The sequence below is a fragment of the Athene cunicularia genome (genome assembly GCF_003259725.1).
Source record: "Athene cunicularia isolate RWA chromosome 1 unlocalized genomic scaffold, athCun1 chr1_part1, whole genome shotgun sequence".
Classification (NCBI taxonomy): Eukaryota; Metazoa; Chordata; class Aves; order Strigiformes; family Strigidae; genus Athene; species Athene cunicularia.
In genome coordinates, this window is record NW_020799091.1 from 122,388,358 (window position 1) to 122,415,540 (window position 27,183).

The 27,183-nt window shown below is 46.2% G+C and overlaps 1 protein-coding gene across 2 annotated transcripts in view; it reads right to left on the bottom strand.

Annotated features, from left to right (window-relative positions):
• Nucleotides 1–27,183, bottom strand: part of LSAMP (limbic system associated membrane protein) — a 310,258-nt gene that overhangs the window by 15,442 nt on the left and 267,633 nt on the right. Inside the window, exons 4-7 of one of the 2 annotated variants that reach the window (XM_026852161.1) lie at nucleotides 12,189–12,323; nucleotides 8,364–8,484; nucleotides 7,330–7,478; nucleotides 1,228–1,263 (exon numbers count right to left, since the gene is read on the bottom strand). In XM_026852161.1, coding sequence (XP_026707962.1) covers nucleotides 1,228–1,263; nucleotides 7,330–7,478; nucleotides 8,364–8,484; nucleotides 12,189–12,323 — 441 coding nt within the window. The remainder of the gene's footprint in view (nucleotides 1–1,227; nucleotides 1,264–7,329; nucleotides 7,479–8,363; nucleotides 8,485–12,188; nucleotides 12,324–27,183) is intronic. The other variant, XM_026852253.1, reaches the window with a different exon arrangement.

The following is a 27,183-nucleotide window of genomic DNA, read 5'->3' on the forward strand; positions in this document are numbered from 1 at the left end:
CCTTTTTTTTTTTTTTTTTCTAGGTACTTTTCTTTAATTGTATTTGTGGATTTGCCTTTTAAATAGGCAATTGTGACTACATCCTGAGCCTGAATAAGTTGCCAAGAGCAGAGCTTGATTTGAAAACTGGCAGAGTGGTTAAATGGAGCTGGTGTAACATCCAGCATTTATTGTTCTTTTCATGGGAGTACCTGCAGGTGCTTTACTTGGGCAGGTGCTCTTTTGCAAAACAACATGGGTTCCTAATAACACATTACCTCAAAGCTCTGCGCAGACATTAACTATTTAGGCCTCTGAACAGCCCATGAGTGGAGCGTATCTTCATCAAATGGCTGTAAAACAACACTGAGGAACTCTAGGCAAAGATTTTTTAAGTGAATATGGGGACTGGCTGCCATATTGTTGATTTGGTTTCAAACACTCCTTTCACACGCTGTAACCTGCTTTCTGGAAGTGCCCAGTCTCTGAGCTTTTTCAGAATCTCAAGGTCTCATCCAAGCCCCAAGTCCCATGTGGCTATCAGGGCCATACTGCCTGGACCTAAGGCATGCTTGGGCAGCACAGAAACAGGAGAAATACTCAGACCCTCTTTTGCCTTCATACCTTTTCCCTTGGAATAAAGCAGACAGTAATACCTCACCGTGCACCTCTTTCCACGCTCTCTGCCTCAAATGCAGTACTATGTGACTGGCAGACTTGGGGGGGTGTGACAGAGGAATGAAAAAACCGAAGTGTTTTACCATTAATAGTTTGCACAACGAGGGTGAAAAAAACCCTCCTGGCAGCAATTTAATTTCTGGCTTCTCACTTGTCCCTTCCACTGACTCTGCAGAATTTTAGGTCTGCTGATGCTTTTGATCCAAATCCAAACATGTGGGCAAAGACTGCTTAGGATGGGAATATATATTAGGAGTAGGTCTGCAGACAAATTGAACCTCACTGAAGACTGTCCAGACCTGAGTGATGACACAATGTCATGGCTCAAAACTTGGCTAAAAGTTGTCGCTGTTTAGTTGACTGGTTTTTGAAGAGAAAGGGGGAAGGGAAAGGATTGGGAAGGATGAGGAAGGTGAGCAGAAGAGATCAAATGACATGTAGACGAGAAGGAAAAGCCCTTATTTTCCTGCATTTCTGAGCTAGTCTGCCCATCCCTAGCTCTGTGCATTTGTCAGGATGATGGAGAATGACCCGGCTAAAGAGCTACTTCAACAGAAAACATATACTGACCTGGAAAAGGATTGGGGAGTGTGGGTAAAACTCGTTCTAAGGGGGGAAAAAAAACAATAAGCAACATGCAGGAGAAAAGGACAAGCCACTTTTCACACCAAGCAAGGAGCAGATACAAACCTGATGGAGTTGTCCGTCCCCAGATTAGGTGAACTAGAGTAGGTTTCATATACAGAGCATTTTGCTAGCAACACACCTAATACACATCAACACCTTCTGGGACTGGGAGTCAAGAGAGAAGTTACTTGCAAAACTAACAAATAATATCCACACACAGCAAGAGGGATTAAGCACCTGCAGTGAAGGTAGTTGGAGCTGATGGGCCATATCTCCCCTCTGACTTTCAAGACCACTGGTGTCATCATACTACAGCTCCTCTTAGCTACACCTCTGCCTGGAAGCTAGTGTTGGCAGAGAGGTGAGGTGTGGAAGTCCTCCACGGGTAGTTGCTGTCTCCCCAGAACCTTCTCCACCATGGACTTCTTGCCAATGACAGGTCCCCTGAGGATCTGAGCATGGGAGCAGTCACCCTGGTGAATCCTCAAGGGCACTCTGTTTCTTCTGAGCTTTTGCCTTCTGAGGGGAACAGAGTTTTTGCAGACTCATCAACCTCTAGTTGTACGTAGAGCCTGCTAGTTTGTTTATATGAGTTTACAACGCATCCTTGTTATACGTCACAGCAGGACTTTATTATACATCACTTTTGGCTTCACGCTTTGCTTCTTTCACACAAGGATCTCAAAAGAATTGCACAGACACTGGCGGAAACCGGTGTCAAGAGGTCTCAGTCTGAAGCTACCAGTAGTGTTAATTCCATTTTACAGATCATGCAGTTGGTTCATGGAGTGAGGAAGCAATTTGCCCAAGGTCAAATGCTGAACTGTTGGCAGAGCCAGGCACAGAACCAAGAATACAAGCCTCCCAGGCCTGACTCTGATCACTGGGTCTCCTGTCATTACCTCCAGAGCTTGATGGATGCCTTGTGCTGACTGAGACAAGTTCCTACTCATGGACTGACGAGTAGGTAGACATTTAGCTGTAGACATATGCCACTATGCAACAGCTGATAGGCCTGGGGCAATGAGTTGTCTCCTGGATTACCTGTACGGACGGTGGCAAAATCACTACTGATGGACATAGAGCTTGGCAGGATATATCAGTAATATATTATTCTCAGATCAACCCACGCCCAGCTATTTGTAGATCAGTGCTCTTTATACAGCACCCTTGGTGCAAAGAGGTAGTTTCTACTCACTGGAGCCCATGGGGCCGCAGCAGGTCAGGCCCATCCCTGTGACACTGGTAGATCTCCTGCCCTCATGGTGGTAATGGAGCTGTGTGAATCCACAGCAGGCACAGGGGAGATCGTCTCTTGCCTAGAAAATACAGGGCTAGCCTGGATCTCTGTGTTTATGTAGCAACAGGGGACTATTGTTCTGCGAAAGCAGGCTGTTGTGCTGACATGACTTCCTTGTTATTTAGTTTGGTTAAATAACTCAACTCCCCTTTACCTTCTTCCTGCACAGCAGGCTGCAGACTGCACAGCATAAGCAGTTAAAGCAAAGCACTATGGCCTCATTATCATGCTGCTTTCTATTCAAGGACTCTACCTCTGTTCCCCTCGCCTGCTGAGTGCTGCCTTTATTGCTCCACCCTGGCTCATTAGTCGTGGCTCAGCCTTGCCCCATCTGGCTCTCACCCTAACCACTTTCCTCCTCCCCTGAGTCTCCCCATTACTGACAGCCCCTGGGAAAACACAGGGAGCCAGCAAGGGAGATTTCAGCCACAGTTACACTCCAAACAGTAGCAGTGACCATCATAAGCAAACGCTTGGGTGCAACAAAGCTCTGGCAGAGAGTTAGGAGAAGGGGTGTAAACCGTGCACACAGCCAGCACTTGTGCCAGGGTGCTCACAAATAATGACAAGTTACAGGCAAGTGCCAGTTCTTAAGAACGTGCCTCTTGCTGCGATCAAAACGCCTGGACTGTAATGATAACTCTACCTGAAGCCTCCGGAGGAGGCACGGCTTGGATCCTGTCTGCTGCTGCTTCTAATTGGCACGGGCCTTGCCAGCTGCTGCTTCACCTGGGGGTTCCCTTCCTCCGGGAAGGGTGCAGGGATACAAGCCACAGAGGATGCCGCAGGGGACCTGATGAGGTGGCAGTTTCCTATAATTGAGACGGTTCAGCCAGTAGGACTGCGTAAGGCTGTGCAGCAATGCCCTGTTGTCTCCTGCTTTATCCTCTGGGAAGCACTAGCTCTGCAGGAGGCAGAAGTCAACTAATTTGGAAAAGCTTTCATTTCTTTTCTCTGCCTGGCTGGAATGCACCAGGTGCTATGATTGCTTCTGTGAGCCTGTGGGGGTGTGTGTGTGCTTGCTTAGACATCACACAGGTGCCTGCATATAAATACATGCTCACCTAAACCCATGTATGCGTGTGCTTGTACAGCAGATGTGTATCTGGCATTTATACACTTCCATGCAGCATGGGTTAAGATACAAACTGTGACTTTTACTCTTAGTGCTTTTCATAGCACTGTTAGCTGAGCGGAATGAAAATAAAACATGTTCCCTCCCTCCTAATACACTTTGGAAGAAAACCCTTCAGTTGTGGCACTACTTCTCACCTCTGTTGCTCTGTGATGGCAGCCCCTGGCTTGGCCTCTGTGCCAGGTAATTTTCACAGAGATCAGTGTTACTGGCCCTTTCCTAGGTCTCACCCTATTTTGTGCATGGGGGTTACAAACCCTGTTCCTAGGGCCTGCAGAGCTGAATCAACCTACTGGCAGCAAAATGTGATCCTGCCTCCCAGCTCCTCATATCCACGGTTGTGTCATACAGCTTCCCCCTCTTGCATGAGCTCTGATGCTTGTTGAGCCCTGCCATGAACTAATTCAGCTCAGCTCAACCAGAGAAAACATTTGGGGCCATTTTGGGGGGTGGACCGTAAAAGCTGGATTACTTTTTCACTGTTTTAGCAGGTTGAACTGGATCAGCGGGTTGTCCACTGAGTACCAGAATAACTGAAACAACAAAAGCATGTCACAGGGAGCAGGGTGAGCAAAAGGGACAGCAGCAAGCTATTAGATCAGCTGTATCATCAAACTGTACCTGAGTAGCCTCTCTGCAAACATATTCCATATTGCTGCTGGAGACAGGCTCCTGGGTAAGACAGACCTTTGGTATGGCCATTTTTATGTTGTTGTAAACTCAGTCTCCAGGAGTGAGGGGTATAAATCTCTCCGCCTACAGCAGGCAATCCTGCTGCTACATCCTTTAAGGAAGATTACTAGCTATCTATTCATACAGCTGCTTTTGTATTTTAATGCATCTCCTATTTACAGCACTGACATCTAAGGCACTCGGTCTCTCGGAGAGTTTTTCAATGCTGACTGAGATTTCCTGGAATCGTAGTCACCCATTTTTCTTTATTGCTAAACTGTTCTTTCACATCATTCTGCTAGCTCTCCTTCTGCCCTCTACCTCAGGCAAAGCTGCCAGTACCTCATTATTAACTCTCTGGTTGTTGCTTCACTCCTGGCTGCCATTCTTTTTTGTGCTGCAATGGGACGCTGAGGAACCATCGCTGTATCTACCTCCCTAGTGGGATGTTGTCCTACAGTGAGCTTGTTCCCTATTTAAAAAGGAAATAAAATCTCTGATTCTAGGGATGAAAAACACTCCCAAGTATTTGAGGATCTGCTGTACCTTGCAAAAACTGCTTTATTTTTCTGCCTGGGTGTGTGGCTGGGAGTGCGCATTACCTGTTATTTCAGCTACTCTGTGATCACTACAGCATTTTTTTCATCTGAGCTTTTAGGTTTTTTCAGCTGCTTTCTTCATCTCTATGAGACTGGATTCCCTTCACTCATTTCCCACCTGATTTCTTAACCTTAGAAATACCATCAGTAGTCTGCCTGAATTTATTTTTCTTCTCCCTCTTTCTCTCTTCCACACTAACTAGAACAGAGATTTCCTGAAACAATATGAAGGGATAACACACTGAAGAACAGGGATTAACTAGACAACAAAAATAAAAGTTAGAAACAGTCCACTGAAAATCATCAAATCTCTCTCAGCTTCTGCACCTCCATTCTTCTGGCTCTTGTGCAGTTCTCTAGTGTTTTTCAGCATAAATAGGCATTTGATTCCTAAGGTAAAAACGATAAACAGAATCCAACAACTTGAAAGAAGGAAAAGTTTTCTTCATACACATCAAAAGGAGGCTAAAATAGGACCTTTGCTAAGGTCCTAAAGTCATCTTTAATAGTTGCCACATTTCCTCCTGGAATAGTTAATGGCAACTTCACATGATCTCCTTGGGTCTCTTACAGGTTCTGCCACTCCTTTTACGACCATGGGTAAACCACTTCTTCACTCTGCACCTTAGTGTCCTATTTCCTACTGCAAAACGGTGCTAACAACACTCACCCATTTCTCAATAACCTGTGATGTTAAAATATTCATTGCTAGCAAATCCTTTGAGATCCTTTGAGGTGAAGTTTGAAGTCAGGCAAAATGCTTTTCTAGCAAAACCACTCCCCCAGCTAAAAATCACGTGTGCATACATACATTATTGAATTTCATCTTATATTTTGTTTCAGTGATGCATTTCAGCTCATCTGTGTAACAGGAACCAACAGAGAGGGCCAAATTTAGAATTCAGCCACAAATAATGGATTCTAAACTTAGCATTATATTAATATCAGCAAGAACAAATCTGGAGTATTTGAAAATTATGTTCCAGATTGCTGCCTGAGGATTTTATTTGAATCTCATGACAGTCACAAGACCGGGGTGAAAAGAGTTTCAAAGTAGAAATTTGCTTTGTGTGCTGCAACGCTGTAGGAAAGCAAATCTATGTTCTTTTATTATAATATCTGTTCTTTAGAAGAAAACTGCCACAGAATACACCTAAATTTTGCAAAAATTCAAACTGCCACGAAATAAATCCAGAGGTGGTAAACAAGGAATGCCAATGAATTTATCCTTTTGCACTCTATCTGTTCAAAAATAACAACACCAAAGCATTGTTTTTCCTGATGGTTTCATTAATCTGACCACACACAGCAGAACCTAGACTAAACTGTGTCCCATACTAAGACTGCTTTACACAGCTTGTCTTTTCTCTGTTTAAAAGGACACACAGGTCATGGCCTGAGTGTTTTGGTTCTACTTAGGACTGTCAGAGGAATAGAGCCCTAAGTCACTTTTGCATCTATATGTGCATTAGTGTGAGAGGGTCATTCTGCTGCAGTCTATTTCTGGTGGTAATGAAAACGTGTGGTCCAAGTTGAGCCCAAGTTTTAGACCTGGAATCAGGAACTGCATTTTGAATAGGCCACAGTTTGCCTGTGTGCATGGAAGGTAGGGCAGGGGCAGGGGCCCTGCTTAGGGCCAGGTTTGAATCAGCTGCAAAATTCAGAACCAGCCAGTAACTCTGCTCTAGAGTTTGGTCTAGTCCCAACTTCTGTTTGTTTACATTTCCTATGACAAACTCAGTAACTGAGAGGTAGCAGAATGAGATCCAAGGAATTTTATTCCATATTTCATCTGCTGATTACCTTTTTCCCCATGTTCCCTATGGTACGCCCCTTTAAATCATTCTGTCTTTTCCCACTTCCTTCCCTTCCATTTTCAAACTAATTTCTCTTTTTCTTGACTCTCTCTTGTTCTCCTCGGGCTTGGTGGCTAGTTCTCTCCATCTCTCTGAATTACTTGTCATTTCTCAGCTGTCATGGACCCTCCAAGCCCTGGCCTTCTGCCTCCTTATTAAAGGGGCTGTCATTCTAAAAGGTTTTTGTTTCCTGCTTTAAAACAAACATGCTTTTATTATTTTAAGAAAATTTGTCTTGAGCAAAGAAAATCAATCAAAGGGCTTGACTGTAAACCTTTATAATTTGGCTGTGTTTGTGTTTCACAGCAAGTATGAACATGTAGGTATCTGAAGCAGAGTGTTGAAAGCCTGGTTGGAGGTTTGGGGGTGGGGGTGGGGGTGGGAAGTAGATGATTTCCTGCGTATTGGTCACCACGTGCTTCCTACACAACCTGGTCTTTGTGAGAACGTTCTGGGCCTCCCTTCACCCTCTCCCATACTTACTGTAAAGGTATAGGCTGGCATTTGTGACTCCCAGCTTGTTGGCAGCCACGCAGGTGTAGTTCCCGTAGTGTTCCTCAGTGACGTTGGCCACCATCAGCAGAGACTGGCTCCCCGTGCTCTTTATCTCCAAACCGTTGGCGCTGTTTATCCTGGGAAGACAGGAGAAGAGGTATGTGGTGCCATGGCAGTTGTGCTTTGGGAAGGAGATCACTTCCTGGCAGGCAGTAAACCAAAGTCATTCAGCTCACCTGGCAGGTGATGATGGAGGGAGGCAGGAAGAAGATACAAGAAGAAAAAGACCAAAGAAGGCATTGATGGAAAGTAGGAGGAGGGAATGAAAGGAAGAAGGAGTGCAGCGGGGTGAAATGCCACTGGTAAAGCAGTGGAAAAGCAAGAAAAGCCAAAGGAAAGGGAGGAAGTCTTTACTCAGCACTGACTAACACTTGGAAATGAGCACACCGTGGCCAGCTGAGGGCTAGTCCGTACTTGAACGAAAGGCTTTTAGTGAAACACACCAATTAATGTGTTCCAGTATATGCTGAGTCACCCCTGAGCCTGTGCATATGAGTCAGGTTAAAAACTAGAATAACACAACCTTCTTAATGCCCTTTCTCTCCTCATTTTCTCACATATGGGTAGCAAAGGGGGAATCTTACACCTCAGCAGCTCCTTCCCCTAGATGAAGGCACCTAGAGTGGCGCTACCTGCTTGGAGACTAAGACTGACTATTTTTTGGTCTTTGTCATAGGCTATTTAATGCATGAACATTGTCAGGAAGAAATCACTATTGATGTCTTAATTGTGTGTTGGACCATAACTGACTTAAAGGCAAGAGCTCCATTCTCTGTGCTACTTTCAGCATCCCTCAGCCTCCTCCAGCCCTGCCATGCTGGCTCTGCTGAGTCTGATGGGACCATCGTGACCTACATGGCTTGCGAAGAGTAATTTGTTTGAGGAGAAGAGTTGGGAGGATAATAGGTGATTCTCTATTGAGTGGATTAAAAAGGAGAGAAGGGAAGATCCAAAGGTCTTACCTGGTATCATCTCTGTACCACTCGAAATCAGGCGTGGGCACTGCTGACGCCTCGCACCGCAGCAAGGCTTGTCGTCCCGTGGCCGCTTCATTGCTCTTGGACTCTGTGATGGTGGGGGGATCTGTAGGAAGAAGACGTGGTCACTTCACAGACACTTGCAGCTGGAACAAAATAGCGAAACTATGTCAGGGCTGGCTTCCTCGTACAAACCATTCCGGTCAGTGGAGGCCCATGCCTGCTGCTTGCTGTGGCACATGCTCCCCACCTGCTCCTCTGAAGAATACCTGCTCTTTGAACTCTCCCTGAAACACCACGTTAGCATCAATCCTTAGGCGTGCTTCTCTTCAGCAACACTGAATAAAGTTCTGTCATAAATGCATAGGCATACACAGGCAGAGTTAAGGTTAATGATGGACTTCTGTAATTTATGAATATTTACCTGTGGATCTCTAGTTCGCATGGGCTCATCAGAAAGAAGAAGATGAGAGAAAGACTTCATCAAGGGTAAAGGAAGACAGCAAAAGTAAAAGGAATAAAGGAGGAATTTAGCACTAGCATGAAAATTATTTTCCATACAACCTCTGTGTCTAACGTCAAAACTACAATAAGCAAGGAAAGGACTGAGGCGACATGTAGACGACAGAAATACATTCATGGCCTAAAAGGGAAAAGCTTTAGCAGGAGCCAGGCCACTTCCTGAGACACTTCCCTTAAGTGTCTAAGGTTACAAATCCTACCCAAACCTTCCTGGACATCATGCATTGTCACAGGCTCCAAAGAGAGCTTGCTGTGAGAGTTGTGCCATGGCCAAACAAAACTTGGGAAGCATACTGGCGTGCTCTGCTGGAGCTAGGTCTTAGTGCTGGCTGAGTGCTGGGTATGGTAGCCACTGGCATCTTCAATCCCAGCCCCATGTTCAAACTGTTAAGTGATAAGCTTTACATGTTAAAAAGCAGAATTATTTCCACCTGGCTGCTGAGAGGGATCAGGGAATAAGTGCCTTGTTTGTCATCACTAATACTTGCATACCCCGAGATTATGGGGCTGCAACTCAGCCTACTTTGCTGAGACTCAAGTTACCATACAGCACACTGCGTGTACAGAGTACAGCTCCGCCGTCTGTACCCAGCCCAGCACAGAAAGGCCAGAGAAGGAATCAAAACGGATCGTGTCGGTTAAAGAAAAAAATAATTCTGTATGGAAAATGTATGGAAAGAAGTTTTGTTTGTGAACACATTAGCCATCTCAATGTGATCCCTTTCCTGACCTTAATCGGGATTTTATGCAGGGCTTTAGGGATATTGCAGTGCGCCCTCTAACATCATAAATATTAATAGGTGTACATAAATAGGATCCTACATTTAAAGGCTGTGGGTTCACGTAAATATTTTAATTTGGAAAGGAGGAGGGGTAATAAAAGGATAGCGAAGGTGATTTTTTAAGCATCCTGCTTTGATTTTTTTAGTTCGGGCAGTATTTCTTCTTGCTGTCTCACTGAATCCAGTGCAAGAGGTGAGTCAGAAAATGAACAAGCACTTTTCTATGGGCCTAGAAAATGACCCTAACAGGTGTGTGGAGACCCCAGCTCCTCGCAGTCCCTGCCTCAGCCAACCTCCTCGGCCTTTTAGAGGACAGAGCCCAGATGGATGGATGGGCTATACCTCAGTCCTACCTCTTTTGCTGAGGCACTGCTGGCCCCGAGCAAACCAGCCTATTGTACAAAGAAGTTGCTCTGTGTTTAGCTGTTGGTTTGCTGCCAGGGAAGCCAGGACTGGGTTCCCTTTAGCTGTTTTCCCCTGACTCTTCCACAGGCCTCAGTTTCCCTGTCTGTGATGTGTGAGGGCCGTTACTCGGGAAGCCTGAAGGTGGTAGTGTGAGACCAAAGCAAAGGGAGGATGCTCTCCTGCAGTCTGGGCTGACAAGCTACGTGCTCCACAGCGACAGCAGATGATAAGAGATAGCCAGGAAGCTCCTGAGGTTGGGCAGGTCCCATTTTTCAAACTTATTGTAGTTTTCCCACTTTCTGCTTCTTGTGGTGTGGTTTAAGGAAGAAAGATAAGGAAAGATGTATGCAAATGTCTAGCTTTCATTCCCCAAACAGGAATTATTTTTTCCCTGTCCATGGCCCTCATAACCTCTTTTTTTTCCCCACTTATTTTGAAAGAAAAGATCTGTCCTGAAGGAATTTGGAAGTTGCTTACATTACAAATTAGGCACATCTTAATATTACAATACTCTCTCACATTATATTTTCATATATTCCAACAGTAAAAATGTTTAAGGTCTTACTGTAGCATAGTTATTATGAGCTGAAATTAAGTCAAAATCAAACATTTTGACTTTATACAAACAATCTGTTTCAAACATGTTAAAAGCATCGTTGGAATTATGTTTCACAGAAATATTTGAAAATATTAATTGGTTCTCATGGAATGTCTTGGGTTTATAAACTCAGCTGTTTTTGACAGGAAAAACCCTCAACAGTTTTAGTGCAGAAAACCTGCTATGGCAGTTTCATGTTAATGCCACATTTGGCCCACGAAGCAGCCAGTATTAAAACATTGCCTCCCAATTTCTAAGGGAATTATAAAAAGCTCTGTGATTCTGAAGATGCTGCAGGGAGCCTATAACCTTGACTTCTAAGCAAGACAGACAAGTTGATCTGATGTGATGGCCCAAAGGGAAAAATAGAGACAAAGAACAAGAATGGTAATAAAAGGTGCTAAAATCACCCGTGGTGGCGAATTAGACTGGGGTGGCCTCAAACACTCCCTGTCATCAGCTCTCTGACCTAACCCACTCCCTGGGAGTGCTACCCATGAATCAAGGCCACCTATATGCACCTTGAAACATGTCTGTAACCAGCTCCAGTTTCAGTTGAAGTTAATATTGTGGTGTGTAAAGTGCAGAAGTTCAGGAGAGGATATGTATCTCACTCATCCATCCCTGCTCGCAGAGGTATTGGCCTTCAAGCAAGGAAATAGAGCAGGCAGATGGAGATACTCACTTTAAATCACTCCAGTACCAAATATAAGCCATAGAAATATGGAGGTGGACATATACACATGTAGGATGGTAAGAGTCACGGCAGTCTGAAATATCTTGTGTCACTGTGAGAGGAGCACGCCAGCAGAGTGAAGTGGACATTTGTCCCAGCATGTATGGGCGATGGGACCCATGTCCCCTCACACATGTGGATGTAAGACACACAGCTAACTGTGCCTCTCGATGTTTTTAGGTGGATTACCATATCCTTCAGGAAAACCCCTTTCTGTACTGCATTGGTGCACATCGGGTCTCTTAGAAAGGGCTTTACACTAATGACCCCAAGCCAGCAAAAAAGTCAAGTTTTTGCAGCCTCTCATTAACGCATGCCTCTGCCACACGTGCCCCCAGGCCCCTGGGCTGTGGTACCCAAGAAGGTGCTGCTGGGATGGCTGGGTGCAGGCAGGCATGGGTTTGCTCTGAGCTGCCTGAACCTGCCCTTATCTCTCCTTGCTGCCTTGCTGAAGCTTCTCTTCACACTACTGTTCTCCCAAATATCAATGAGTGAAGACAAGGCATCACCAGCATTTCTGAAGGGAGAGACAGGGGCAACTCACAGCTCCTCCCTTATTATTTTTTCTCTCTCTTTTTCCTTCTTTTCTTATATATTACTAGGTATAAAGCACAAACTATACCCTGTGATAAGTGTCTGATTGCAGATAAGTTTCCTCAGCGCTCCCCTTTGTTTCAGATGATATAATATAAACTCAAAAAGGCTTCTCTATTTATCATAATGATAAAGCTCTCCCCATTGAACTGCTCCAGTTGCAATGTACTCACAGTTCACAGTGACCCGGACTTGCTTGACGTCTGCTGAAGCAACCTCATTGGCAGCTTTGCATTCGTACTTGCCCGACTGCTCTCGTGTGATCCCTAGGATCTCCAGATACTCTTCCTCGCCTTCAAACTCTCTACCTGGTAGGACAGAAAAATACAGATGGTGGCTCTGTTAGGCATTCAGATTTGGGAAGCCTTCTGCTTAATTGCTACGGAGGAACAATCACAACGGGGATTCTGCAAATAAACAAGGGTCATGAGCAATTTTAAAGTTATTTCAGAAGCCGTATCAGCAAGATATGCATTTTATTTAGCTGTGGAGAACTTGGAAAATTTCTGAAAATCTGGAAGGAAGCAGACAAGCAGTACCAAAGCACAGCATCTCACAGGCTGGCCCGGCCAAGAGGCAAAATCTCCACCACAGGAGACCAGAGTAAGTTCACTGGTGTGATGGCTGAGTGCCAGAGGAGGTTTAGTCAGCCTGTGTCTGATGGGCTGGTTCACAGCTAGCTGGGTCCTCAGATGTGGTGGTGTATTGACAGCACCCTTTTCTCCACTGCAAAACTGAAAAATGTCTCTGTCTCTCAGAGCAACCACCACCCTGAAGTGCCATCGATCAGATCGAGCTACCATTAAACACAGCCAAACTGAGAGAAACAAAGTGTAATTTGATCCGCAGAGACCAATAATCATCATGAAACCCTGATCTACTGTACATACGAAATGACATATTTAAAGCGTGCTGCCACGCTAACACAGTTTTGAAAGCAGTGACTTGAGTGTCAGGGTTACAGCTGGGGGCAGGAATCAGGGGAGGTCTGTGGCTTTGCTTTTAATTCACTATATGACCTTGGGTGAGTCACTCCCTTGGTCTCCCTCTGTGAACAGGGGCTAATAGCCCCCCTCTCCCATCACCTCCTGGTCAGAGGAGGGTGGTGAGGTTAACCCATGTAAAACACATTAGAATCACTGGATGAAAGTTGCCAGGGAAGCATGAAACATTACAACTGTTGTATCTACCCTACTCCTTCAGAAAGCAAAGCAACTCTCCTCCTGGAAAGAATCTGAACCACACTGGCAGCAGTGTAGGAGATGCTTCCCTCCTCTGAGAGGGCTGCAAGCATGAAAAGCCACAAGTCCCAGTTGTGTGCCTGTGTATGTTTAGAGAAAGAATCCCTCAATCCTCAAAGGATAAAAGCCAGATTTCCCAAAAATACCCAAAAGGTCATCTGACAAGAGCTCCCATTCAGGTTTCTCAGAGAGCAGTCAAATTTTCCAAAGCAACTCTCTGACCAGAAGACATTTTCTGCTTGATAGGTGCCCAGCACTTCTGAAACCCTGCCTCTTCATGTAAGCACTTAGAGCTCTTAGATGGAGTTCAAAAAGTGCCTGCAAGGATGGGGCTGTTGTCCCTTGGCTCTGCAGTGAAAGTGGTTAAACCCCATCTCCAGAGCTAAAGTTCCCACAGAGCCACTCACAGTGAACCCCATCATACAGGCACAGGCTTGCTGGCTGCACATGCTGGCGATGCCAGCTGCATGCATGTACCTTCTGCATCAGAGATAGGGAACCCAGCAACTTCAGGATCTGCTCAGCACTCTGTCCCTTACACAATTATTTTTTGCCTTTCTTATTTTTTTTCCCAGGCAATTTTCAGAACCATTCTAGGGGAAAACCACCTCCCATCACAGAGACTCAGCATGAAAACAGCGGTGTACCTATTAAACTTATTTAAAGGCAAGGTTCCCTCTCTTTCAGCAGGGCTAACCATCAGTCCCTTTTCCAGCTCCTACCAGATGTTCAGGTGAGTGTAAATCTCATTGCTGTGTCTAAAACTTAGAGCTGCTTTGATGCAAGTTTTTGCATCCCCAAACAGTCTGCTGAAGGGCCTTACTGCATGGCAGCAGTGTATTTCACAGAATCACGGAATCAACCAGGTTAGAAAAGACCTTGAAGATCATCCAGTCCAACCATTAACCCAGCACTGACAGTTTCCAACTCCACCACATCCCTCAGCGCTGGGTCAGCCCAACTCTTCAGCCCCTCCAGGGATGGGGACTCCCCCCCTGCCCTGGGCAGCCCATTCCAACGCCCAACAACCCCTTCTGCAAAGAAATACTTCCGAAGAGCCAGTCTGACCCTGACCTGGCACAGCTTGAGGCCATTCCCTCTTGGCCTGGCGCTGGTTCCTTGGCTCAAGAGACTCATCCCCCCTCTCTGCACCCTCCTTTCAGGGAGCTGTAGAGGGCCAGGAGGTCTCCCCTCAGCCTCCTCTTCTCCAGAGTGAACAACCCCAGTTCCCTCAGCTGCTCCCCATCAGACCTGTGCTCCAGACCCTGCAGCAGCTCCGTTGCCCTTCTCTGGACACGCTCGAGTCATTCAATGGCACAGTGGTCAGATCCCTTCCCTGTCCCTGCTGGCCATGCTAGTGCTAATACCAGCCAGGATGCCATTGGCCTTCTTGGCCACCTGGGCACACTGCTGGCTCATGTTCAGGTGGCTGTCAATCACCCCCCCAGATCCTTCTCTGACTGGCAGCTCTCCAGCCACTCCTCCCCAAGCCTGTAGCGCTGCTGGGGTTTGTTGTGGCCCAAGGGCAGCACCCAGCATTTGCCCTTAGTGAAACTCCCCCAGCTGGGCTCAGCCCATGGCTCCAGCCTGTCCAGGTCTCTCTGCAGAACCTCCCTACCCTCGAGCAGATCAACACTCCCACCCAACTGGATGTTGTCTGCAAACTGACTGAGGGTGCACTCGATCCCCTCGTCTAGACCATCAGTAAAGATGTTAAAGAGGAGCGGCCTCAACACCGAGCCCTGGGGGTCACCACTCATGACCGGCCACCAACTGGATTTAACTCCCTTCACCACAACTCTTGGGCCTGGCCACCCAGCCAGTTTTTTTACCCAGCAAAGAGTGTGCTCATCCAAGCCGCGAGCACCCAGTTTTGCCAGGAGAATGACAAGGTAGGGGGGCAAAGTTGGCTCCTGATGCCCTCTCAGAGCCCCTGGCTCTCAATCCTCTGCTGTGCGCAGGAGCTGGTGCCATGGAGACTCACTGGAGAAGGAAGCAGGGTGGGATTTTCACAAGCACTTTTTTGATTAATGTATTAGGGAACCTTAACCACTGTAGGACCAGTTAGGTGAGTCATAGTGCTGGAAGGGAATTCAGTCATCATCTAGCCCATTCCCCAACCTCAGGGTAGGACACATGGGTCATGTCAGGGAGTCAGCCATCCTCTGCCCTCCAGCAGCAGAGACTCTGCAGCTGCTCCAGACAATCTGTTCCCATGCTTCGCTGTCCTTACGACTTCAGTTTCCCTCAAGTTTGACCCAAGTCTCCCTTGCTGCAATTTAAAGCTATTACTTTTGTCTTAGCCACCATAGACAAAAAGAACAAATCATTCCCTCCTTCTCTGCAATAGCCTTTTATCAACTTCTAAATCACTTCTCTTCCTCCCTCAGTTGTCTTTTTTTTTTTTTTTCTTTTTTTCTTGTGCTGAACATTGCCAGGGTCTTTCAACCTTTCTCTGTAGGTGAAGGTTTTTTAGACCCTTGATCATTCTTGTTCTTTCCTTTTAGATCTCTCTGACAAGTTCACATTTTTCTGGAAGTGCAATACCCCAAACCGAACACTGCATTTCAGATGAGGTGTTACCATGGCTGAACACGGATGAAGGATTGCATCGCAGCTTCTGCACTGTGCTGCTGTCTGTACAGCCAGTACATTGTTTGTAGTTTTGCCGTAGCATGATTCATTTTTGTTTGGGAACTCTTAATTCCCAGATCTTCTTATCGCATACGGCTACCTGCTAATAATGCTCTTTGAAAATCCCACCCCCAGTTTGAGCTGACAACCAACACTCCCCTCCTTTCACAAGCAGTACTCCCTGTTGGTAGGTCAGCCAGTTGACTGGAAAGTTAATCAGACATCAGGGAAAGACTCACAAAGAAAAGGTTAAAATGTAATTTGCCTCTGCTTTGCAAATCATTTGCTCTGCAATGCTGCCTTGTTTATACACAGGGTTCATTCCAAGTGGGACTTGCTTCTCCTGCAATTTGCCCTTGTCACAAGACTGTCACCGTAATGAAAAGAGGGTTGAGGGTGACTTAACCAGCTCTAATGGAGTGGCACCCTCATTAAGGGTGCTGTTAAGTCTGTCTGTCAGAGAACCACATCAACAGAGCACCAAAGTATCCTAAAAGGGTACATACTTTCCTAAGGGAGGATGTTTTTCAGCTTCTCCTTTGCATATGTACGTGCACTTAAAAGTCTAAAACGTGTACCATGACCAGCAGGAGAGCATTCACAGCTACACACAAACCTTCCCGAGACACGATGAGCTGCTGGCTTGCCCAGTGGAGCTCTCTGGGAATGAGTCAAAGTGAAGACTTCTGTCTTAAAGGGCATGGCAAAGACATCAATAGGCCTGTTCAGCTCCTCATTCCCCTGCTCCAGAACACAGATACAAGCATAACACTTCAGGGAAAGTTTCTGTGACAGTCTCTTGTTGAGATAGTGACAGCACTGTTCTTGTCCCTGCACTGGTGACCTGATTCAACCCTGGCCATCAACATGTTGCTCCAAGAACTCAGCTATTCTCACTCGTGAGGCAGACCCTTTTGCTTGCAGCCCTGTTCCCTCTAAGAGTATGTTAACCATTTCTACCAGAAAAAAGCATTTATATAAAATTGAGGTGTTGTAGTACAGATCAGGGAGAGGAAAGATGTATCAGGTATCATGGTGTGTTAGAAAAATGTCAGGTTGTGATACCTTGCACAGAGCTGTAGAGATGTTTTCACTAATTCACCTTGGCAGCCAGATTAGGTGAGTCATATTAACTCTAACCTCTAAGGCAAAAGGGGGGCAAGGGGGAGCAGGAACAGAGCTTTATACAGCAAGCAAATTTACAGATGTTTCTGTGCAAGAGCCAGCTTTGGCAGGGAGCTGATGGCTGTCACTATGCAGTTTATCAAAGCGGGGAGGGAGAAGGCTTGGACAATGCTCTGATAACAATGAACATATTCTATTAGGTGAAGAGAGGGGCTGCCAGCCCCTGGCAAGTGAGCTGCTACATTCCCATTAAGAGAAGATGTTTGCCTTGAGCATGTTATCCAGGGATGAAATCCTGACCCTACTGCCAAACCTTCCTCACTGACAAGGGTTGTCCCCTGGCTGTTTTCTCTGGTTCAGTACAACCCCCTCTTAGCAAGGGGCCTTCCAGTTTTCCCTGGAGGGGATGACTCTTCTCATCCCAAAGCATCCCTTCCCATGATCCCAGGCAATCTTCCTCCCTGCAGGTGTTTTTGCCTTTCACAGGTTCATAGGTAGCTTCGTTTGTTGCTGCAGCCCCATTAAATACCATCTTGCCAAGCTGTAGCTCCTTCACTCTGTCCCAGTAAATCAGAAAGAGGAGCTGTTTTGCTCTGGAGCCTGGAGATAGAGAGTATGAGCCTGGGAGGCTTGACAATCAAACCTACAGGGAACAACCCGGAGCAGAGCGAGCCAGGCGTCTGCTGCTGCTGGGAGCTGGCAGAGCCCTTTCTGCAGAGGGATCTGTGGCAGACAGCTTTGATGTGTGCAGGAGGAAGGCTTTGAAGGCCTGCCTGCATCAGCCACATTTCCTATCCCTTGGCTTCCTAATTGGACCCAGTAAAGTAAATAATGAACCCAAACAGCAAACCTGCTTGGCAATGCAAGTCTGCTGGCAAGAAGCTCCCTCCCTCTCCCCCCACCCCTTGGAGATAGACTTGTGCAACCCCACGGGCTCTGCATATCGTCCCCTGTTGACGTGCACACCTGCCTGTGCTCTCTATATATACCAGAGATATATATAAAAATATATATATATTATATTCTATATGTTATGTATTTTATATATATAAATCCCACTGGACTGTGCCAAAACACAGACTTACTCCCTCCTCACATATTCAGGGGTCCTTCCCACCTCTGCCCAAACATCCCCTTGCCCTGCCACACACTATCACTCGTTCCTCAAAGACTTAACCTCTTCCTTTCCAGAAATGATGCACACGCAGATGAAATCCCTCTTGTACTGCATGCAGACAGCTCTTCCAGGTAGTCAAGGGACCAGCAACATGTTCAGCCACGTGCTCTACCAGAGAGGCCTTTCCCTTCATGCCCTTACATCTCCAAAGGGGAACCTGCTCTGCAGAGGTGGCAGCCACATTTGGCTCCATCCTCTCCTGTTTGTGCCTCCAACACCGAGAGCCTTCTTGGGCAAAAATTATTTCAGTTGTCTTGTTTTTTTTTTTTTTTTTAAATACTGTTGTGGTCTTAATCTAAACCGAAGTTCAGACCCACTGAAAGTATCTGTTTGCATTTGGTATGTGGAGAAAGAGATCAGATACCCCACTTCTGAGTTTGTTTTCCTTCTGAGCCTCTTTGTAGCTGTGAAGAGGGGAGAACAGAAGGGGTTATGCATCTTTGTTGGGCCCTTCTCTGCCTAAAACAAGATGCAAGTAGATAAAAAAGATTGCAAATCAATAAATGCCATTTGAAGTTTTTTTGTGTGCAGCAACTTCCAATGCTGAACTGCAGTTTTTGTTCTTTCTGCACTCTCCATTTATTGTTTAAGGTTTTGCTCACCTAACTTTCCTCCTTCTCTCTGCACCTTACGTTCCCTAGGAACAGGCTTCTGAAAGACAAAAATAGCTATGGGAGCCTTTGACATAATTTTTTTGTTTTACCTCCAGCTGGGACTTTTTTTTTTTTTAATTCAAAACTTTGAAGTTTTCATTTATCAGTCTCTGTCTCCTCAGCCATCACAGATTCCAATGAGCTTGGCATTTTTTTTCTGTCCCTTAGCTGAAGAGGCTTGTTTTTAGCAAAGACATCAGTGGAGAGCAGCAGATGGTGGATGAGCAAAGGGACAGCTAGCGCTACAGTGCTACAGAGAGGACGGAAGGCAGACAAACTAGCATCGCATGGGGAGTGGTGAAAATGGGGAAAGCTTGAGAGCAGGAGAAAAATAGATGAGAAAAGATAGAAGGGGAATGAAGAGAGGGACGGTGGCTGGGAGAGGAACGCAAAGTGAGATTCTTCAGCGACTGTGAAAGAGAAAATAGTAGTCAGCTACTGACAGAAATGCACTGATACAGAGTGAGTGAGAAAGACAGAAAGCGAGACAGTGGCAAACAGAGAGATGTACGGCACGGAGAGAGGCACAGACGTCCCTTGTGTAAAGGGAGCCATGAAATAACAACTGCCAGAGGGACAGGAACAGAGGGGTCACATGTAGTAAGGCAGTAATTACTCTGTTTAAGCAGCACGGCACAGCAGGGTATTTATTGTTTAAGCTGGCCTCATGCCTCCCATGCCCTTAGGTCTGTAGCTATTACACATAAACCAAAAAACTATTGCAGTGCCAGGGAGGGCTCTGGCCTGGCTCTGGCTTCATGAATGAGAATGAGTCAGATCAGGAGGAAATACCCTGGCATGGTTTCCCCTGGCGTTCATGGGACCTTGCTCATCAGCAATCACATTTTCTCCTTATGTGCAAGACTGGCTGCTGTGTCTCCTGGGCAAGGACTGTGCCCAAGGAGCTCCCTGACTGGGGCAGCACCAGCACCGAGGGCACAGCCGGCGTGAAGAAAGCCTGCAATTTTCATGGTGACTTTCTCCCCAAACTCCATGCATCTAGCGTTGCAAATAAAACCTCCCAGGTTGAGAGCGGTCTCCCCAGACTGAATGACATCTCTGTGCTCTCTCTCGGGGGACAGTGCTGACCAAACCCAGCGGGAGAGACCCCTTGGGATGTCTCTGCCCAGGAGCTGGAAACTGGGAGCTGACAGCTCAGACACATCTTGCATCCCAGCTGTGGGTGTATGTCAGTGGGCGCTGTCTGCTTGAAGCAGCCACAGCAGGTCTGCTTTATCTCTGAATTTCCACTCCCTCTTCAATCATGTTCATAAATGACCACTAAAGGTCATCACACTCTCTCGCGCACAACCCTGAGTGTGGGCACGGAGCAGGTGTGCAATATACCACTGCATCTCAGCAACTGATTAGATTTTCCATTCAAAATCCACATCTGAACACAAGAAAGAAAAGGAACCACCCCCTGAAAAAAATCCAACCCAGCTTCAGGTCAAAGCCTTCTGTCTGACCAGTGGTTTTCTTCTGCTCTTTGCTGAACCACAAGAATGAATTAACGTTCAGCCTCAACTTGAGATATAAGTTCAAAAAAGTGATTCTATGTCAAGAAAATTACATTTTAAAAACTTTCTTTTTTCCCCAAAAAATTACTTACTGAATTTAACCCAAATTTGCTAACATTTTCAATGAACACCAACAGCATTTTTTGGATAGATGAACTGCTCTTGAACAAAACTTGGCTGTGATGCCAATGTGTAAAGTAAATTATGAACCATGAGGTAAATTAAGTCATCTAATGTCACAGCTACAATATTATACTCCCTAAATATTGCATGCTCCAATGTGAGTTGTCATGACTGTGCTACCAAACCCAAGGCTTAATTCTACTGCCAAGAAAATGACATATAAACACGAACAAACCAATAGTTGCACTATTTCTGCATCCCCAAATTTCTGCCTTTCGAAGGTTACTTTACAACGTGAGGTAGAAGGTGTCATCAGCTAGATGAATTACTGAGATGACACCAGATCTTGAGTGTCTGAAGAAGGCAGGAGTTGGTAAGGGCTGAGGGGACCATGTTGGAGCAACTAATAAAATGGAATTTGAGAATAGGAGGTGACAAAGAGTCACACAGCCCAGGCACAGGAGTTACTCAATGTGCACACTGATCTCTTGCTCCCAACAGCGTGGTCAGCTCTGCAGAGAGCTGCACCCTCTTCCTCCACCACCTACAAAGAGAGGATGAGCCAAGTGGTTGCCCCTAGCAAGAGGAACAGTGTGGAGGGAGGATAAATCAATTGGTGTTTGTTTCCCACTGTGTTAAGCACAGGAAGGTAATGGAAGCTGAGAGGTGATGCAGGGGACTGGGTTTTCTTGCACGTCATGGAAACCTATGAAAGGCAATTAAAATACAAGAGCAAGCAGTCAACCCTCACAGTCTCCGGTGACTCTGTCAGCTAGTTTCCTCTCATTTGGCCTCATGTACTCCCTCCCTTGCAAGTTCTCCCATTTTGGACAAGCACTCAGGCTATCATCATTATACAGTTCAAAGATAAGTTCTTCCTCATGGACACAAGACCAAAGAAAAGGTCAACAGCAACAAGTCCCACCTGAGGCAAGTTCCACAAGAAACCTGACTGAACCATATAATTTCTATCCTGCCAGTGAAGAGCAGGGATGGACTGCAATGAAGTCCCTAGTTTAATTCAACAAATCCTTATGTCAGTCCCAGGGCTTAGGGAAACCTCATGTGATAACGCTCAGTGGTACCAACTATGCCAGTCGGTCAACCTAGGAACTATAGGGCTGGTCTGTGTTTGGTGGCATCTTTAAAAATCCTTGTTATGTTCCTTACAAGAGTCTTGTGTCTCCCATAGAGTAAGACATGCTCAATATACTATTGTGCAAGAATCAAATGGCTCGCTTTTGAGGGCATCCCTGAAAATGTTTCCCTGTTTTTATATATAATGGCTTTGCTCCTCCTGTCTTACATCTGCTCATACTTCTTGGGATCAGGGGTTAAGAATGAACCCAGAATTTCAGCCTAACTTAAAAATTAAAAAAAAACCAACAAACCAACAATTAAAAAACCCCCCAGAGATTCAAACTAGCCCATAGAATTACATCCTTTTATGTCTGAAACTTGGAAGAAGGCTTGAGAAATTAAAAATTGACCCAAATTTACTTGCAGTGGGAAAGAAAAACCTTAGAAGCTTACTCATTGCTGTGGCTCTTCCTCTGCAAGCTGGAGCCAAACATTTCATGGTCAGATCGCACAGCCCCTGAACCTCCCGTGCTTTTGCAAGATGGCAATTCCTGTAGCTCATCCCTGTTTTCAGTGAGGCTATTCTGAACACTGAGTTCACAACTAAAATCTAAAGACCAGGATTTCCTTATCAGCCTGGATCTTGCCACTGATCTTTTACACAGCTATAGTTTTCAACTGAGGAAATGAGGTCAAAAAGTTAAGCCACCCCTCAGCAAGATTTACCCTTTCAAAAACATGTCAGCGTGTTGTGATGCCTGGTGCCAATATTTGTATAGGTGGATTAGCTCCTTGAAAAATCGTTTTGTTTGCTTCTCTGTTGACCACTCTCCTTGATGCAATGTTTCTCAATTAGAGCCAGTACAGTGACTGCCTGACACCATCTCCCACATCTGCTCCTGGTGGAAGGGGGAAAGGGGATATTCCACAGGGAGCACAACAAGGGACCAGGAGATGTGGTTACATGGCTGGATTTAGGATTGAGCAGGCACGAAGCATTGTCAGGTATCAAGGCAAGGATCACAGAGGTTTTGAGGCAGGGTGGGGTGTGCTGGAAAGATATTGTCTGGGCTCACACACTGCGGGGACTTTTGATCAATTGGCCTGGCTCCTGTGATACTATCATCTGAGGCATCTGTAGTTGATTCATAGTCATAGTGGTCCAGATAAATGATCGCTTCCAGTCCAGGATATTTAATTCCCATGCTGTTAGCCACTCCCTTGCTTTCCAAAGAATAAAGAGTCTCTCTCTCTCTCTCTCTCTCTCAAACTTGCAAGGCACTGACTCTGAAGGAGGAGGAAGGCATTTGCTCAGTGACTAACACTGCCGCTTGTACAGTCCTACAGGGGAGGCAAACAGAGAGGAAATAAACCCTTGATTTTTAGCTCTTTTAGCTCCCTGATGCAACTCCTCCCATTACAAGTGCAGCTGTTGGTCATCAGCACTATTGCACATGATGGTTGTAAGGCAGGGTCTCTCCACCGGGGATATGGGAAAAGGAAAGGGACAAGGCAGAAAACGGTGAGTAGAAGAAACAGTTTCAAAATAACTCCTTTCTGGCGACTTCCAGCTTACCCCATAAGTTTGGGAAGGGGTCTGAGGTCAAACCAAGAAGATATTTCACTGCCTTTGTCCCAGTTCCCTAATATTCTTTCTTGTTGTGACGCTTACAGAAAAAATCCAACTGTAACACTGCTGGCACGAGAAGACCATGGCCAATCGTGTCAATCAGAAGTGTCCCACTGGGCTTCACCTCCCTGTATCCACTTATTACTGTCATGGACAGGAATCCACTTACTTCTCCCCTCTCAACTCCCCAGATGCATTTGTCTCCTCTGGGGAGAGAAGCCTCTTGCTTTCACAGGAGCCACTAGCTGCTACAGGAGCCCAGGGCAGCCCGAAGACCTGAGAAAGCATGAAAAACTATCCATTTTATGTTGAGGACTCACTGGCTCCTTTCCACAAAGCTCCTGAAGAGGCAGGGGTTTCATTAGAGTGCCTTTGCAACTGCACACCAGTGAGAGTTTTACTGTAACTGAAACAGCAGTTGTTCTAATTAAACCGACACAGAGCAGGCCACCTTAATCACTGGCATGATTTCATCTTCCTTGAGGAGAGAGGGAAAGAGGAATCAAAACTGATAAAAGAGAGTCCATTGCTCCCGGTTCCTCAATTTAGAGCACTAAGGGATGTCTCTCATCTCTGTAAAGATTAATGTGAGCTTCTGATGGCATGTTTTATTAAATGGTTATATAATAATTAATGCTTGAAAGCAGGGTTTCCAAAAGCCACTAAATGCTTTAAGAGGACAAGACCCAGTGGCTTTCAATGGCATTTGTGCGTGTGAGTCACTCAGGTGCACTGGAAAACTTCACCTCTAATCCCTTATTCAAATCAGTGCCTCATTTACTCCATCAGCATGACCTTGCCAGGCTACGTGGAAGAAACTAGGGGCAGGGGTGAAAACTATGAGCCCTCTAGGGAGAGGGTCTGTGTTTCCTCAACCTTGAGTGGAGGGAGGAGGTGCCAGCAGCACACGGCCTGAGCGAGAAATCCATCAGCTGAGGAGCAAGTACCCAGACACCAAGGACACCTGAGGAAATAACAGCACGATAATTCCCATCCTGCCTCTCCCAAAGCCTGCAACAGGGAGGCACATCTGTCCCTGAGACAAGGCACGCCGGCAGGCCAGGTAGAAATGCTGCTGGCAAACTAGGAGGCTAGTGGGCCAAAGCTTAATAGGAAAACAGCAGTGATTTGTCTCCACCACTATTTATGTTTCGAGCACATGACAGGCTGTCAGTGGAAGTGAGTGCTGCTAAATTTACTGCTTCTCAGATCTCTGCCACAGTTGCATACTTGACAAGTCACTTCATTTGAAGGGCTAGGTGTTGGGCTGGACTTCCCTCCCCCACGCTCTCCTTCCGTGGAAGCCACAAACCAGCTGTTTTTTACACTGCAAACTCTTCCCCTTGTGGGCTATATAATCAGGGTGTGAGTTTCGAGAAGAGGGTCGGCATGTTTTTCTTAACCCCGATACATGCCGGTCTTGTTCTGGGCCACTTGACTGCAGATGTGTGTCTGACAGGACACACACATGACTGAACCAAACTAATAACAGCTGGTTTACGGGGCTGGGCGAGAGATGGAGAACGTGAGAGTGTGGTGAGCACTCACCGTGCTGGGTGCGGGCGCTGCCAAGCATCCTAAGGAGAGCAGTGTGAAAGCTCCTGGGGATGCGAGAGGAAATGCAGGTGGGTGACAGAGTAGATGGGAATTAGGCTCTGCATGTGTACGGGCGGTGGGAAAAATACCCGTGGAAGGGACTGGCAGCGTGACAGAGCATTAATGTGAGGATGTGCAGGGAGCAGGGCTGGCAAGCAGGGAGAGAGGGCGAGAGGAGTAGCACAGGGGTGTGCCAGCAACCTTGTGTGTGGGCAGTAGAGTGGCACGTCACATGGGAGTGGGGGCTCCTCCGTTTTCCTCTCTTTTTCTGAGGGCTGGGGTGCTGAGGAGCATTTGCCTCTTGTGTCCCAGATGTCGCATGGTGCCTGCATCCACGCAGACTCATGCCCAGTTGTGACAAAACACCTTTTGGCAGGTGGGACAAGAGAAGAGGCCGCGTTAACGGCCATTGAAACCTACAATGGTTGGTTTCAAACACTCCTGGAAAGCAGCAGAAGGGGAGCAAGGCTGCTGTTTGATGATGTGGGCCTTAAGAAATTCCATACCTTCCTCTCTTTTTTTTTTTTTTTTTTTTTTTAAACTTGTTCTCATCGCACTACAAACACCTTGTTGGAGGGCTCTGGTCTTTGTTGTGTGGAAGCTGCTCCCTGCTTTCCGTTGCTGTGCTGCTGGGCAGCACCACATCTTCTCACATGCTCTGACTCTCCTTTTGGCTGTGGATATCAAGATAAGGTTGTCAGGAATACGATGTCATGAAAGACTGCCAAAGGGGACTGGGCACATCCTTCTGCTCCAACCACACCTTTCTTCTGTATGCAGTGGAGCTCTGCTTTCTCCTGCACATACTCTTGATCTCATGCACAAGGTCCTTTTATTTTGTTCCCTCATGTGCACTCAGTAAATCACACACGTGCATGCACACAAACACACACCCCTGACAGGCTGCCATGCAGAAGCTGGACACATCCTCTTTTTTTTCCTGTCAGAAGGATGCAGGATGATTGCAATTCTCCACCAGCCCTTTAGGAATCTGCTCTGCTTGCTTTTCCAGTGGTGCAGGCCAGGGGCCCTTGTTCTGCGATTGTGCCGCATAGTTTATATGATTAACTGTAGCATCTGCAGCTATATTAGCTGGGCTAATAGTGACAAGTGTTATCAATCCTCATACTTCAGTGAATAAACTGATCACCAGCTGGGGACAGAAATCTCCCCTTGTCTCTCATCACCACACCGTACAAACTGCATGCTTTATGGGGGTTTCACACTGCCGTGCGCATGAACCAAGGCTGCAAATGGGTCTCTCTCTCCTGGCAGTTTACAGCGCTGCAACACTGGACTGTATTGACAGCAGGCATATTGACCAGCACCCAGTCACCCCTCCTTTACTGCAGCAACTTCTCCTCTTTAGCAGCTTTGCCACTGGAAGCATCTGCAATGGCTTGTCGATCCTTTGTCCTCACTCTGATGATCTGTGGATGCCAGTCACGCGCTGGCAAAGACTGTCTCTTTAGAAACCCAAGTTCGGACGTAGGGAAGCATAGAGAGGTGGAGTTTGGGAGTTAGAGATTGGCAAATACTTTTGGGTATCTTCTATTCTTTCTTTGGTTCAGTGCTTTCCAAGCAACATAACAGACATTTTTACGAGCAGCTCATCCAAGGCTGCTCTAAATTTTACTGGGGGTGGGGGAGAAGGATGACAATCATGCCCTCCCACCTGGCCTCCAAGGACCAGGAATTCATCCACAGTAATCATCCATGCCCCATGGATTGAGGTCCTCTGACACTTTTACTGGATAATAGCCCCTCTTAATAATCCAGCCATCCAATCGAATTCCTTTTTATCACCTCTCCAATACCAATACTCCATTTGAGCACTCTGTATAGGCGAGGACAGAGTGGAAAAAAAAAAATATCCTGCAACTTGTGACAATAAGGTATTGAAATAATACACGCCAAAAAAGGTTTTAAAAACCCCTCTCCCCAAACACTTATTTCCTTATTTCTCAGCTGCTCTCAAGATTGCTGTCCTTGTATTTCTAAGTCCAGCATTCCAGATGGGAATGCTGGGTTTGATTAAAACAACTTTCTGTCTTATAGGTTATGTCAATATCCTGGTGGGATTTTATGCCACTAATCCCAGCAGTCTGCAATTGCAGAACAGTTGAAGGAGGGGAGGAATGTTAACTACATTAAAATGGCAAATTCACCTGCAGACTGTATTTTTTTTCACTGCTTCAGGAGCAGAAGGTCCTGAGATAATTTTCAGGCAGTATGAGCTTGCATATACAGAGGGATGCAACAAGCAGGAAGGAGAGGGAAGAAGAAAGAAGGAAAGAGAATGGAGAATAGGGGAAGAACTGTCAAGACAACAAAAATTTTTTTTAAATAGTATAAAGCAGATAGTTTGTGAGACACAGGTCTTCAGGAG